Source organism: Artemia sp. Qi Xiang Cuo, chromosome 1 (assembly GCF_049724085.1).
Source record: "Artemia sp. Qi Xiang Cuo chromosome 1, ASM4972408v1, whole genome shotgun sequence".
NCBI classification, from domain to species: Eukaryota; Metazoa; Arthropoda; class Branchiopoda; order Anostraca; family Artemiidae; genus Artemia; species Artemia sp. Qi Xiang Cuo.
This window is the reverse complement of record NC_142794.1, coordinates 38,691,803-38,707,393: the sequence shown is the minus strand read 5'-3', so window position 1 is coordinate 38,707,393 and position 15,591 is coordinate 38,691,803. Positions and strand designations below refer to the sequence as shown.

At 35.0% G+C, this 15,591-nt stretch overlaps 2 protein-coding genes across 3 annotated transcripts in view; one reads left to right on the top strand and one right to left on the bottom strand.

Annotated features, from left to right (window-relative positions):
- LOC148956287 (uncharacterized) overlaps window positions 1-15,591 on the bottom strand; it is an 86,702-nt gene that overhangs the window by 19,555 nt on the left and 51,556 nt on the right. For both annotated transcript variants that reach the window (XM_089102426.1, XM_089102398.1), the window contains exon 2: window positions 12,302-12,498. In XM_089102426.1, the coding sequence (XP_088958552.1) occupies window positions 12,302-12,463 (162 nt within the window). In that variant the 5' untranslated portion in view covers window positions 12,464-12,498. The remainder of the gene's footprint in view (window positions 1-12,301; window positions 12,499-15,591) is intronic.
- Window positions 7,767-15,591, top strand: part of LOC148956286 (methyltransferase-like protein 25B) — an 85,661-nt gene continuing 77,836 nt past the window's right edge. Inside the window, exon 1 of the mRNA XM_089102495.1 lies at window positions 7,767-7,785. The gene's annotated coding sequence lies outside the window, so the exon portion shown is untranslated. The remainder of the gene's footprint in view (window positions 7,786-15,591) is intronic.

Genomic DNA, 15,591 nt, shown 5'->3' with positions numbered 1-15,591 from the left:
TCTCTATCCCCTAAAAAAAATCCCCCGGACAATTCCAACCTCGCAGAAAACTCTCCCAGAAAATATCCTGCAGACTATTCCGCCTGGAAAATTTTCCTCGATGCTTTATTTGATTTCAGGTTTTTTTTTGTTTTTTTTTAATCCCACCTCCTCTCCTCTCGGTGACAAAAATAATCTTTTTCACATAATTTCCAAAACTTTAATGTCATCTACACTATTTTAAAAATGTAATTTTTTTTTAATTGGGTACCCAAACAATATTGATGAAAACAAGGTCTGCTACTATAAATATTTAACATGATCAAAATTTTTAATAAGGAGTATTAGCCTTCATTATCATTTTCTGTATTTTTACCTATATTTTCATTTTTATTTTCCCTTCCTTTTTTTCTTTTTCCTCTTTTATCCCTTTTTCCCTTTTACTCTTCATCTTCATTTTTCTCCTATCAAAAAATAAATTCAACAAAATTACAAAATTCAACCAACTACTACCACCAAAATACTGCTCTTCCTCTGTTTTCTCCTCCTTTATACCTCTGAAATTTAAAAAACTAAATTAATCCAATATGATATTTTCATAATCCTAATTATAAACTCCATTTTTCAAAAAAAAAAAGAAAAAAAAACCTTTTTACCAACTAAAAATGAATGAATTTAGGCAATCAAATACAACAGCTTACTCTCCGGGGCATACTACAACACAAATAAAAACAAAACAAAATAAAACGCACGTCCCGCTTATAGGATGCTCCCCCTCCTTAGGAGAATCCTTTGGCGGTGGCTTCAATTACATTCCAAACTTTATATTACACCTTCAAGCTTCCATCAAAAAAATATATATATAAAAAAAATATATAGAAATTTAAAAAAAATAAAAACAAAAAATAAATACAATTTTAACCATTCTTTCCTTACAAAACCTCAACAAACAATAAAACATATACTTAAACAACCCATAAAATAAAACCCAACAACCCAAATTAAAAACCCAAAACAACTCAAATTAAAAAATCTAACAGATTACCCATAAGCCTTAACCTTCCAAATAAAATTCATACTTTACTTGATTGCCTTAAAAAAGAAAAAAAAAAGACTATTTACCAAACTCTCTATCCACCCCTCATCAATTCTTTCTTTTCAATTTCTATTCTTTCTCAAAAGCTCTACTTTCCCCCTAACTACTCCTTTAAATCTTTCTAACTCAACTCTTTTTTTTCTTTTTCCTCATCTTCCAAATATGGGTACATGTCCATATCACAAATAACATTTCTTTGTGCCTCTTTTCATCACCTTTTCTTTCAAAATCTAACTTCATAAGTTTTTTTCTTACCATTTAAACTCACCATCTCTATATTCTCACCTCTAAAAACATCAAAAATAAAACTAAAAATTTTTTGTTAAAAATGTATTATAAATTCATGTTGTAAACCATCAACCACCATTTCATGGCACAGGTTGCACTCCTTTATTTCACCCTTCTGGAAACGGCTTATTCTATCACGGTAAGGTAATATGGTGTGTATCACCATAAACATCACCTCTCTTTCTTTAGTGTCACACGGTACTTCATTTAGATTTTTGAAAGCCGCATCAAAATTCATGAACGGTTCTTTTTCTTTAACATGGTATGAAAAATTGTCCTCTCGGGGCCATATGTAATCATCTATGACCCTTTTTCTTTCTAGCTGACTCAATCCGTCCTGAAACACTCCTTTTGATCTCAATTCTCTTAAAGTTTCCGTTGTTTCCTTTAACTGATCTGGAGCCTCCTCCACTAGCGTCAGAACTTGTTCCTCTACTACTTCGTTCAAGACCGGTAGTAGCCATTCTCTCCCCAAATATCCAATTTCATTATCCTTTTGGAGCATCTCAATGATATTCATCCAAAAAAGTGATCGGCATACATTCCTATAATTTACCAATCCTATTCCTCCTTTTATTCTAGGTACAAACAGCATTTTCATGCTCAAATTTTCAATTTTTCCTCTCCACACAAACCGCCAAATAATCTTTTCTATTCTCTTCACACTCCCTTCATCTAGCTCAAAAGCTGGCGCAAAATAGAACAGTAGTGGTAGACAATATGTGTTTACATATGTCGCTCTGAAAAACAAAGAACACTTCAATATCATTTGCTGTCGCCAGCACCCCTTCAATTTTCTGTATTTTTTCTTCCCATAATTCACCCAACTTCATCTTGCTGGTCCATGTCACTCCAAGTATTTTTGCCTTTTCTAGTTTCGCTATCCAAAGTTCCTGCATCATTTCTTCCGTATTTTCTGATTCCAGTATTGGTAAAAGATTGCTTTTTCCCTTGTGGATGTTTACCCTAAAACTCCTCTCATACCAATCAAGTCCTTGTAGAACTGCCTTTACATCTTTGACACTTGATAAGGTAAAAGTTCCATCATCTATAAACCCCAGGGCCTTTAAGCATATCTCAGTACGGAGAGGTAAACGGATTATACATTCTTCTAAGTACTCGAACAAGGGATCAATGTATATTTCAATGAGGTATGGCAAAGCCAGGTTGCCCTGTCTCAACGATATCTCCAAATCAATTCTCCTTGTAAGCGAGCAATTTAAATTTACGACAGCTAATGGTTTTTGATAAAGACTTTTGAACATACGAACAAAATCCTCGTGTAAACCATACTTTAAAATCATCAAAGACCATAAAATTTCCCTTTCCATTAAAACACATGCTTTCTCAACATCCACACTCAAAAAATAAGTAAGTTTCCACACTTCATTTTTCTTTCGGGTCATCTCATCTCTCCTATATAATACATCTCTTAAATATGCTGTGCGCTGAACGCTCAAAATATGCTGTGCTTTTCTTCCTTTTATCTCCCCGAACTGGTAGCTTCCTAGTATATGTGGCATTGTTTTTCCTAGTCTTTTTGTTAGCACTAGGGATGCGATCTTGTAGTTGTAGCAAAGCAAGGAGATGGGTCTCCAGTTGCGTAGATCAGATCGATCCCCCTTTTTGTGTACAAGGGATATTACTGCCTCCTCTTCCGGGTACCCCTCAGTGATAAAAGTGTTAACGACTTGTTCGTAAAAATCCCCCAATTCTTCCCATAGTTCCAAATAAAACTCGTAGCTCAGCCCGTCTATACCGGAGGACTTTTTATTTTTAGCTTTCCTTAAAACTGCTTCAATTTCTTCTTCCGAGACAGGGCTCCTTAAATTTTCGTTTTCCTCCTCGCTTACCATACGGCTCGTTTGGTATTCATTAAAATAATTTCGGTCCTCTTCACCTTGCGTCTCCTTTCTTTTAAACAGCCCCTTGAACCACTCTGTCACTGCTTCACCCACTTCTTTTTGTTCTTCTACTACTTTTCCATCTTCCCTTTTTACTTTCCTCATGCTATTTTCTTCTCTTCTTCTTCTTGCTTTAACTACGGAAGCTAGGTTTACCTAACCAAACAACAAAAGTACGAAGAACAATATGGAAATCTTTTTGCAAGACAGTGGAAATCTCCACTTTTTGCAAGATCTCCACTGTCTTGAAAAAAGATTTCCCTATTGTTCTTCGTACTTTTGTTGTTTGTTATGGAAAGGCAGTGTGGTCTTCGTCGCTATTTTCGTCTAGGTTTACCTGGTCCGATGCAAACATTTCTGCCATTCGATTCCGAGTTTTCAATCTCTCATACTCTCCATACTCGAGTTCTTTTATTGCTCTCTTAATTTGCTCATATTCGAGCCATACAGACTCTCCCACTTCTACTTCTTTCTTTAAGTCGTTTAACACTCTGTGCATGTACCTTTTATTTGCGTTTCTTTGGCATTCTGACTCTTTTTTTTTATCGCGCAGGAAGACTCCTATTTTTCTTTTAAAATTCAACCAAAATTACACTAGGTGACTCGATTCTTGGTAACTGGCTAGAAGCCTTCTTACTCCTTTTTTTATTTCTTCTTTATAATTTCCCTGGAGGGAACTAATATCCATTCGCCGGATAGGTCACTTCATGGGTAGCGAAATATATTCGATATCCTCTAGCTTTATATTTACCAGTAGTGCACAGTGGTCAAAGAAAGGCACGGCGATATTTTCTAATTGTTTTTTCCATTCCATCATTCCAACAATAAACCCTGTCGATCCTCGTGCTGTCCCTTTTTTCTATTCTCGTGAAACCCCTCTCCATTCCTATTTCTTGCCACTCGTCTACCAGTTTCCATGTTTTAACCACTTCTTTTAATTCGATGCTAATCTTCCTTTAAATATTTTTCCGGCCTGAACTCAAAATGTCTTTTTCTTCTAAAACATAGTTAAAGTCGCCCAACAGTAATAGCGGACCAGTTCTTAAATATCGTGGAAGAGGGTTTTTTATTACCAACTGTCTTTCTCTTGCTTTATTTATGCCTGAAGGCAAATGCACATTTACAAAAACCACTCCTTTCCAGCAAATGCTGCTCACTTCACCATCCTCTTGAAAACGCAGTGTTCAACTAATATCCTTAAATCTTTCGTTCACTATGTATTCTCTGTCAGGTCGGAGTCCTCCAGCAATGTAGTGGAATCTCTGTGTTTCAATATTTCTTATCTTTACTGTATCTGATTCTTGGAGACACAGTATATCTAACCTCTGTCGTTTTTCCTGTTTTATCCCGTTAACGTTCAGCGTCGCAAATCTCATTTATTTTTGTCCGTGTTTCTTCCGCCTCTTTGGCAGCGCACTTCTTTCAGTCTTATTTTCGCTCGTTTTTTCCCTTGTAGTTGACGATAAAGATAGGCTACTTAACGTTCGTTTTGAGGATTGGGTTGATTTTGCCTCTGGCTCCTTAAATCCTCTCAGACTACTCAGGTGGGCGATGCCCCTTACATCCTTCACCCCTACTTCAACTCTTTTCGAACTCTCTCCCTTAGGCTCTGTCATTTCCTTTTCTTTCACAAAAGCTACTTCCCGCTCTTTTTCCCGGGTTTTATCTTGTGCTTTCGAGTTTCCTGTGCGAGTCTTTTCCGTTTCTGATGACCCTGTCACCCCCAGTACCAGGCTCACCGCCTCCATGGGGCTCAAACTTGCCAGCTGTCCATCTAAAAGGCTTGCAATTTTTTGTGGGAAGGTAAACCAGACATTAAAGTTTCTACCGTTTTCCAAGGACTGATCTGTGAGCACTACGCTTGGGTTTCTACTTCCTCTATTGTTTTTTTTTTCTTGGGCATAATAGGGCTTCATGGCCCTCCTGATAGCAAATGTAACACATTTTAGGCTGACCATCGTTTTATCCTCTCTGACTATGGTTTTTTCTGAAAACCTGCATTTTATCCTCTGTCAAGATCTTTACGGACGGTGGGATCGCTACTTCCAAATACATCAGGGCTGTTCCCTTCCCGTTAAAAACAGGCATAAAACCATCCCCTTGAAAAGTTTTCCTTCTAACATTCACCACAAGCCCATAACCTTGCAGTGCTGTTTTTATACCATGGTCGGTTGCTTCCCCCGGAATTCGTTTGAGATGGATCACGTGTGGGCGTTTTCCGTTTTGGAAAATAATTTTCAACTCCATTGCCTTTAGTCTTCGAACCCATTCTTCTGCCAGTACAGGGCTTTGCATTATTACTCGCACTTTACCAAACCTATTTGCATCATCTCCGTCAATCGCGTGTACGTTTTGTGAATTCAGGCCAATCGACATCAGGAATCGGTGGATACTCGAATGCGGTAGTTTTTTCAATACATTATCTGGCATTGCACTAAAATCGAACTTAATCACTTTCCTTGCCATTTCTTTTTTTTCCCTTTTTCCTTTTTTTTATAAACTAAACCTCAACAAAAATTTATTAGAACCTATAAATCTATAAACTAAACCTCAACAAAATTTTATTAAAACCTCTTTTCAGGTTGTTTTTCAAATCATGCCGGAAATCCCCTCTTTTAAGAACTTTTCCCAGATATTCCCCTGAATGACATTTTATTCCGGGGAGACCCCCCCACCTCCAAGGAGAATATCCCTCGTGGCAAACCACCCTACAAAAAAATCCCCCAGACAATTGCAACCTCACTGCAAACTTCCCCTGACTATTCCCTTGGAACATCTCCATGTGTAAAATTAAGTCGACGAAGAAAAAGCAAGACAAAAAAGTTCCTTCTAAGAATTCCGACAGATTTGCCTCGTCTAATATTTCTCCTAGACAATTTACCCCAGAAACTTCCCTTCCACGGAAAATTCTCCCTCAAAAATCCTTTTCTGCTGAGATGTTTATACACTCTCCAATAACAAATACTATATGTAAACAATGAGCATTATCATAACTTACAGCCCTTTCCCCAGGGGATCTGGGGGGTAGGTTATCCTCAGAGGCATAGTTATTGGATCTTTCAACTATGCTGAACAGAAGGGGTATCTAAAATTTTAATTGGATGGCTTTGGGAGACAGGGGGTGTGGGAAGGGGGGGGGGGGTTACCTCCAATCTTTTTGGTCACTTAACAGACACTATCACTTTTAATTCCCGTTTGAATGAGACATCTCCCAGTCTCCTAGAACCATTGTCTTGGAGCGATAATTACTGGAAAACAAACACACATCAAGGATTTTCCTTCTGGCAAAAATACAAAATTCCACATTTTTGCAGATAGGAGCTAGAAACCTCAACATCATGGTCATCTGACACGTTGAATGTGATGGTGTGATTTTCATTAAGAGTCTTTGACTATTTGAGGGTGTTTCCTCGCTATTGCAGAAATCCGGGAAATTTTGTCAGGCTTGTTGCTTTTGATGGAGAATTCCAATTCATATATTTGTAATCAGCATAAAAAGTGCAATACTGCTTATTGCACTTAGATTATTATTAGTAAGTTGTAACCAGCATTCTGTATTATATGGCCATTTTCATGTCAGATTCTGTAACTAATAGGCTAGGTCGCTCTTTACTACAATTTCAAAACAATTTTTGTACAAAATAGGTTTTTAAAAAAAAAACACTAAAGAACTCCATTAAACCAAAAATGAAAAAAATAGAATCAAATAATCTACCAAGCATAAAACTATCACAAATCAGTTATAATAAATAAATGAAACCAAAAAAAAACAACATAAATTAAAATAAGTCAAACTCAAAACGAGCAGAAATAAATCTGAGTAGGATTTTAAACCCTATGATTTTTAAGAGCCAGAATATAATTTGTACTTTACAAAAAAAAATTCAAATGAATTTACTGAAAAAATGTGCATTGTCAGTTTAATATATATATGCTGCTATTTATTCCTTAATATCTTGATTAATTTTTGATTTCTTAAAGTTGTAAAAGTAAAAACATGTAAAAGAACTTTTTTCAGTAAAGTACAAATCCGTGATCTTCTGGCAAAAAATACAAAATTCCACATTTTTTAGATAGGAGTTTGAAACCTCAACTGTAGGGTTCTCTGATACGCTGAATCTGACGGTGTGACTTTCATTAAGGTTCTATAACTTTTAGTTGGTGTTTCCCCCTTTTTTCGAAAATCAGGCAAATTTTCTCAGGTGCGTAACTTTTGTTGGGTAGGACTAAACTTAGTGAAACTTGTATATTTTAAATCAGCATTAAAATCTGATTCTTTTGATGTATCTAGTGGTATCAAAATTCCGTTTTTTTAGATTTTCGGTTACTATTGAGCCGGGTCGCTCCTTACTTACAGTTCGTTGCCACGAACTGTTTGATTCATTACCATGAACTATTTGATACGCTCAACCAGCGGTGTGCAAATTCAAATAGATCATCATACTGCTTATATCCAAAGCTGTGAAGCTGAAAACAGTTTTGTTAAACTTCATTTAAGCAGAAAATCTATTTTGCAAGGTTTCACTTTTATGAAACACCGATTTTTAAAGGTCAGGACCCTCCAGAGGGAGAAGGAGTGGAGGTAGGTACTTCAAAATACCTTCCCAGTACATACTTTAGCCTATAGATCCATCCCTGAAAGTTTCATTTTCCTAACCTAAACCTTTTCCAAGATAGCTAAAGTAGAATTTTACCCAGTGATTTATAATTATGATAGTAGGGTAAGACACCCAGTAGTCGGACACTTTAATCACTTTGAAAACTTTTTGACATTTAAACTACTCTAATTACTGTATTATACCACCTAGAAACTTAATTTTTGTATCAAAAAATTTCTGAAGAATTTCTGAACAAGTAGGTTACTAATTCAAATAGTTTCACTTGTACAGCGCTTCCTATTTTCGAATTTACTAACAAGTGACAGTTCTGCCTAAACTCGGACATACAAATGGCTCATTGTAAATAGTGATTAAAATAGTATAAAAGATTATGTCCAAGAATAGGCAGGTGGCCGACTACTGGGTGTCTTACCGTAATATAGGATGAAATATGAGTTAAAACAACTAGTAATGTGCAGTAATTTACCATTATACCGAGGGGGGGGGGAGGAATGGAGGTAAGTACTTCAAAGTACCTTCCCGGGACATACCTTGGTCAATATATACGAAATCATATTATTGAGTTAGGACTAAAGTGAATACACCATTTGATGCTTTTTTTATGCTGATTACAAATATAATAAGCATTTCTATTGGAAATGAATTTCAGCCCCCACCTATATATGCCAATTCAGGGTTAGGTTAGGTTGGGTTAGGTATAGCCTATATAGGGGGGGGCTGAAATTCATTTCCAATAGAAATGCTTATTATATTTGTAATCAGCATAAAAAAGGCAGTCAATATATACAAAATCATATTATTGAGTTAGGACTAAAGTGAATACACCATTCAATTTCTTTTTTTATGCTGATTACAAATATAATAGCCTAAGCATTTCTATTGGAAATGAATTTCAGCCCCCCCCCCCCCTATATATGCCAATTCAGGGTTAACTCAATTCAGGCCTAACTCAATAATATGATTTTGTATATATTGACCAAAAAAGCATCAAATGGTGCATTCACTTTAGTCTTAACTCAATAATATGATTTGGTATATATTGACCTAGGTCAATATATACAAAATCATATTATTGAGTTAGGATTAAAGTGAATACACCATTTGATGCTTTTTTTATGCTGATTACGAATATAATAAGCATTTCTATTGGAAATGAATTCTAGCCCCCCCTCTATATGCCAATTCAGGGTTAGGTTAGGTTAGGTATAGCCTATATAGGGGGGGGGGGGGCTGAAATTAAATTCCTATATAAATTCTTATTATAATCGTAATAAGAATAAAAAAATGCATCTAATGGTGTATTAACTTTAGTCCTAACTCAATAATATGATTTGGTATATATTGACCCATACCTTAGCATGTACATCCATCCCTGAAAGTTTCATTTTCCTAACCCAACCCCTTTCCAAGATAGCCTAAAGTAACTAAAGTAGAATTTTACCGTGGGCTTATTTGGATCTCTATGTCTAGGTAAAGCAAATTATCCCATAATCATATTTAAAAGACAGAGAACTTTCAAAGAATATATGATTTGACAAGTGTGGAGCAAAGAAAACAAAAACCTACTTAGTTTATAGGCTTGCCTATCAGCTTCCCTTGTGTTTGTTTGAGTATCACTTTACATTGAAGGCCAAATGATATCTAGACCTAGTTTGAAAGCTCTTTTCAAATAATTTAGCCTATATGCTGAATAAACTGAAGTAGCTTATGAAATTTTATTAACTTCTTGTATAATTGTCAATTTACATTTGTATTCTTACTTTTCATTAAAACTTTAAATAGGATAAGATACCCAGTAGTTAGACAGCTAATCATCACTTCAACAATTAGATAACTTACCAACACAACAGCCCTGCTAAAAAAAGTTGTCTCTTGTCAAAAAATTAGATAGATATAATTTTTTGAACCACAATAGTCTCCAAGAACTTTTAGCTATAGCCTACAACTATGGACCCTTTGGCAGATGAAATATGTCTGATAATATATTGAGTACCAGGGGTAAAAGGGGAACAGCTCTGTGATTATAGCTTGCAATTTCTGTGTCCACTGATCACAGCCCTAATATGCTGTGATAGTACATCATTTGTACATCCAATCCTTGAGTAAGCCTTTCCTGTTTGTCATCCTGGCAGCTTTAATGAATTGTTGGACATAATAAAGACAATCCAACAAAAAGGTGCTTAAGAACTATCTTTAAATAGGGTAAAGTCTGTTCTTCAGAGAGCCAATTTGGTCACCCTTAAGGAAAGGCGGATAAGAATTTCCTGGTGTTTTGGCAACAATACCCTCCATAACCCCCAGACAAAGTTGCTTTCCCAACTCAATTTTCCCTCCCTTTTTCTGCTTTAACACTAATCCTCCTCCATACACCAATAAATTTTTCCTCTGGGAGTTATAGACAAACTTTTGTTCTGTACATAGCTGATATGTTAAGTAAGTGAATTCAGTGCCCCCACTCCCTGTTTACCTTTCAGTTGTTTTGTTTTTATTTTGCCAATTTGTAGATTTCTTTTTATAGTCTTCTTTTTTTTTTACTAAATTGTGTTTTGTATTTTTTAGTCACAAGACTAAATTTGTACTTATACTTTTATTTGATTTAGTCCCTTTTATTCCTACAAGGTTTAAGTTTTTGGACATTTTTTAGCAACCCTTTGACATTTTGATTAGCTCTATTATCTTTGCTTGTTTTTTTGTGTTTGTTGACTCAAAAATGTGAAGTCAACCCATCTAGGCATGTAGTAGATATTTTTGAGGAATAAGTCTCATCTTGTCAAGAAATTCACAATTTTTTTTTTAGATTTCATGAAGTGCATTTGTGGTCATAGCAATTGTACATGAATAATGAAGAATAATGATATTGAAGTATATAATTATGCAATATTAGTTATATGTGATAAATATATAAGTATAATTTCATTTTTGCCAATGAACTAAACTGAGTATTTAATTTGAATATAGTTAACAATTGCCTATGTCAGATTCACTCTGCAATTAATTCATTTTGGCTTTGGAAATTTTTCTGTCTGATTTTTTGGGTCAATTCAAAAGAGGAGAATGATGGTACCTTCCCCTCTCACTGGATAAGATTTGGTTTTTTAATGTTGGAATTCTTATTTCTCATATTTTTTTATGTCGATGCTTAATAGAATTAAAAAAAAAAAATTTAAGAATTTAAAATATAATTTTAATTTTGTTGTTCCACATTTTGCAATCCAATAATCAGTTTATATTGTTTTTCTTTTTTTGTTTCACTAATAATTCTAAACCTTGCTTAAAGAACCTGGTTTATCAGTGCAAACACCTCTTATTAAATAATGATTATATTACATTGAGTCAAAATTGAGAGAGCTATAGTTTTGTATTAAAAAAAAAAAAAAAAAAAAAATGTTTTCTTGTGTAAACAGATTGTAAAGTAGTGCTTTTTTTTGTAATTGTTATTTAGATAAGATAAGGTACAAATAATATTTATTTTCCAATGGCTATCACAAGCTCAAATAGAGCCAAATTTGCAAAGAAAAAGCAAAAAAAATAAACAAATAATACAGCAAGAAAATAAACACCAATCAAGCATAAAAATGGTCAATAAAAATTTAATGCAAAAAAAAAAAAAAATTCAAGTCCAAGAACTAAAATGAACTTTGTGCATATAATGGTAAAAATAGAAGAAGAAAGGGTGGGGGATAAAAAAAAATCACAGGCAAGAAGAAAAACATTGCCAAATTCCCATTCAAAGTCAAATACCTAAAAGTAAAAAAAAAAAAACCTAAAATCAAGTCAAATTAACTGTCAAAAAGAAATATTTACATTTAAAAAAAGGAATACAATTAAAGGTCAAAGGATTTAAAATTAAAGGTCAAAAATGAAATATAGCATAAATAAATATCACAAAATTTCACAGTAAAGGTGACCAAAGATAAAGAGAAAAAAATGATGCATGATTATTGTGAGCATACACCAACAAGTAAAATAAAGGACAGAGGGGTTAATTTTGGTGCAAGAGATAATTCAGGAATTATTCAGGCGCTCCAGAATAGAGGGGATGAAACTTTTCAGGAACCTCTCAGTAACTGTATGGATCAGTGAATACGTTGGAATTGCCAAGGAAGTTAAGTAGGGGAGTCAGGGTCTTATGTGGCCGTGTAAATCAGGAAAGATGTCCTCAATACAAGGATTAGATGTTGCCGATTTAGCAAAACGCAAACAAATTTGTTCTCTCCTTTCTTTTAACTTGGTAGTACATGCGGATTTAAGGAGGAAGGAGTATGGAATTTTGCTCTCTTTGTAGATGATCCTGAGCAAATGCCTTTGCACCATCTCAAAATTTTGCTAAATCTCAACTGCTTTTCCTTTTTTTAAAGAGCAATGACAACTTTCAGCCCAAACTAAAATTCACAAAATCTATTGGTACAGCCTACTTGACAGTCTGCATCCTTGTCAGCAAAGTATCCACGTTTTCCTCTTTGGCAACGAAATTCTGTTTCAATTACATCTGACATCATGGGGTAGTGTATTCCAGGTGTTCCTGGTAATGATTTTGTAGCTTTAATTGGGGCAGTATGCTCTATGACTTTTCCCATTGTTGATACAATTGTGTGCAGATGCAAGAGAATACCTATAATTAAGAAATTGCATGGGTTTTGAAACACGCTGCAATAAAATAATAGAATAGCTATACACTTGGGAATTGGAATCCTTGTAAGGTTCATGCAAAGTCTCATTATGAAAATTTTTGGGAAAAGTTCAAATATATTCAAAATTTGGAAAATGTGCCTAAAGATTTCAACCAAAGAAAAAGGTCTATTCCCTTTATTTTTTTGCTGCACCAGACTATGCAGTGAGCCAAGTGTCAAATTATATAGATTGCCATGTACATTTTTAGAAGAAGCATTTTCAAATCCTTCTATTGGAATCTCCCTATTCTAAAGTGTACAAATTGAAGTGCTATCTTCTTTCTTTCAAGTTTCTGGTTAATTTTGTCACATGAAGATAATTTGTAATTTGACTTATTAGCCAATGTTGTAGTTTTGTATAAAATGATTTCAAATTACAAATCACTAGAAAAGAGATATAGATGAAAGGGGCAGGATATATAAATTTTTACATGTAAAGTATTGGGAGTTTATCCATAGATACATAGGTTGCAGCATTTAAGTGATTTCTTCTGATATTAAGTTTTAACATTGCTCTTTACTTGTACTACAAAAAACTACAATTTTATTGTAGGTGACACCGATTAAATATGAATCCGAGTAGCCTACATGTCCTCATTATATGTTGGCATTTCCTCCTCAATAAGTATGAAGAGTAGATAGGTTGCTTCATATTTTTGTATATATGTGAGAAAACAAGAAGAAAATTTTTCCTTTATATGCATTTAGAATTGAACAGTTCATGGTAACGAACTGTTGTAAGGAGCATCATTGCTCAATAGGCCTATTAACCAAATCTCTAAAAAATGGATGTTTTATATCAATAGGTACATCAAAAGAATCAACTTATTATGCTGATTCCGAATATATTAAGTTAATTCAGTTTAGAACCATCAAAAGATAAAAACCTGAGAATATTTGCCTTATTTTCCAAAAAGAGGGAAACACCCCCTAAAAGTCCAGGAATCTAACGAAAGTCACACCATAAAATTCACCATACCAGAGAACCCTACTGTAGTTGTTTCAATTTTCTACTACAAAACTGTGGATTGTTTTTTTTAGATATATTTGTATTAGTGCCCATTCTTCAGCCGTTCCCAAGGGATTGCAGATACACCCAGGATAAAAAAAAACCTTTTCCGTTAATAGATCCTATATGTAAATAATGGACAAACTGCATAATTTACAACGCTTGCCCAGAGAGCTGGGGGGGGGGGTCGTGTCATTATCGGAAGTGTAGTTATTGGACCTTAAAATTATTCTTAAAAGTGGTAATCTCTAAATTTTTTTCAGTGTTGAGGGGAGAATTTGAAATGGGCGAGGAGGGGAATAGACGGTTGGCATCCAATCACTTTGAAATATCCTCTTCGACCTGCCCTGAACTTGTCATCTTAGTACCTTAGCTTTTTTAGACACGCCAAGGGTCAAACGTCCCTCCCTTTCCCTATAATAAATCCTGTTTGTAAACAATAGGAAAATTAAAACAATTTACAACTGTTGCCCCATGGGATATTGGGGGCATGACATCCCCAGAGGAATAGTTATTTGGCTTTTCACTATTTTGAACAAAATGGTTATTTCAAAATTCTGATCTGTGTTTAGGGGAGGGAGATAAAAAAGGAGCAAGATGGGGGCTGATTGGCCTCTAATTAGTTTTCAACACCCCCGTCACCCCAATGTACACTAAAGTTTCAGCTTAATGCCCTCAGCCGTTCTCAAGACATTACAGATATGCCCTTTTGGTAACCATGCTCATATTATTTTTTTTTTATTCTGTTCAACATTCCCCTCACCAATTCCGGAAAGTTTTACCTTAATACTGTACCCTAAGCCTTTTTGGAGACACGGAAAAAAACGTGGCCCCCTTCCTCAATAACAAATCCTATGTATAAACAATGGAGAACTTGCATAGCTTAGTGCCCTTTCTCCAGGGGCTCTGGGGGGGTGACGTCATCCCCGGAGGCATAGCTATTTGATATTTAGACTATTTGAACAAAATGGCCATCTCAAAATTTGGTCCGATGTATTTAGTGGAGGGCAGCTAAAAGGGGCGTGCGTGAACTGATTACCCTCCAAACAGTTTTTAACATCCCCCTCAGTATGCCCCGAAAGTTTCAACTTAACACTTGGCCGTTCCGGAGATATTATTAATAAGCCCTTTTGACAACTAGTAGGCTATGCTCATAGTGTGTTTTGATTCTGTTGAAATTCTACCTTAATATCTCCTGGAAGTTTCACTTCGATATCCTAAACTTTTTTTTTGAGACCATGATCAAACATGCCCCCTTTCTCAATAACAAGCCATGTGTGTAAACAACGGGAAATTTGCATAACTTACAGGCCTTGGCTCAAAGGATGTGGGGGAACATGTCATCTTCGGAGCCATAGTTGTTTGACCTTTAGACAAATTTGAACAATGTGGCCATCCCAAAATTTTGTTCGGATGTCTTTGGAGGATGACAGCTTAAAAAGGCGTGGTGGTTGAGGGGGGTGCCCTCTGTTCGGTTTTGTATCTTAAAAGGACGCTAGAACTTTCAATTTCCGATTTAATTTATCCTCTCCAAATTTTATACGACCACTTGTTCCATATGAAATGGAACTAAGGAAAAAAATATAGTAAATGAATCATACAATGAACCCTTATAGGCCTCGCTAGAACTTAATTTTTGGGTTGCAATTCAGATTTAAAACTAAATTTTAATATTTGGTAAAGCTATCCATGCTACCTTAGGCTTAAACCATAATATTTTAAATGTAGATATAAATCGACCCAGCCGTTAAAAATCAACAAAAAACTAAAAACGTTTGGCCTTTTCGGCCAGCTTGTTTACCAGCAAATCAGCATCTAAAAAATGTTGGTTGAACCATTTTTACTTTTTGTTGTTGTTGTATTGGAATCAAGTGTTAAAGTGTATACGAATACCTTTCTCTTAGTAGCAAACTACCTCACAGGTTTATCTTTTTGGCAAGTTTAATTCGTTATTCTTTAACCGATCATTAGTTTTGATATGTTTAGTGTTGCCCAGTGTTTAATTTATAATTTTTAAGTGAGAAAC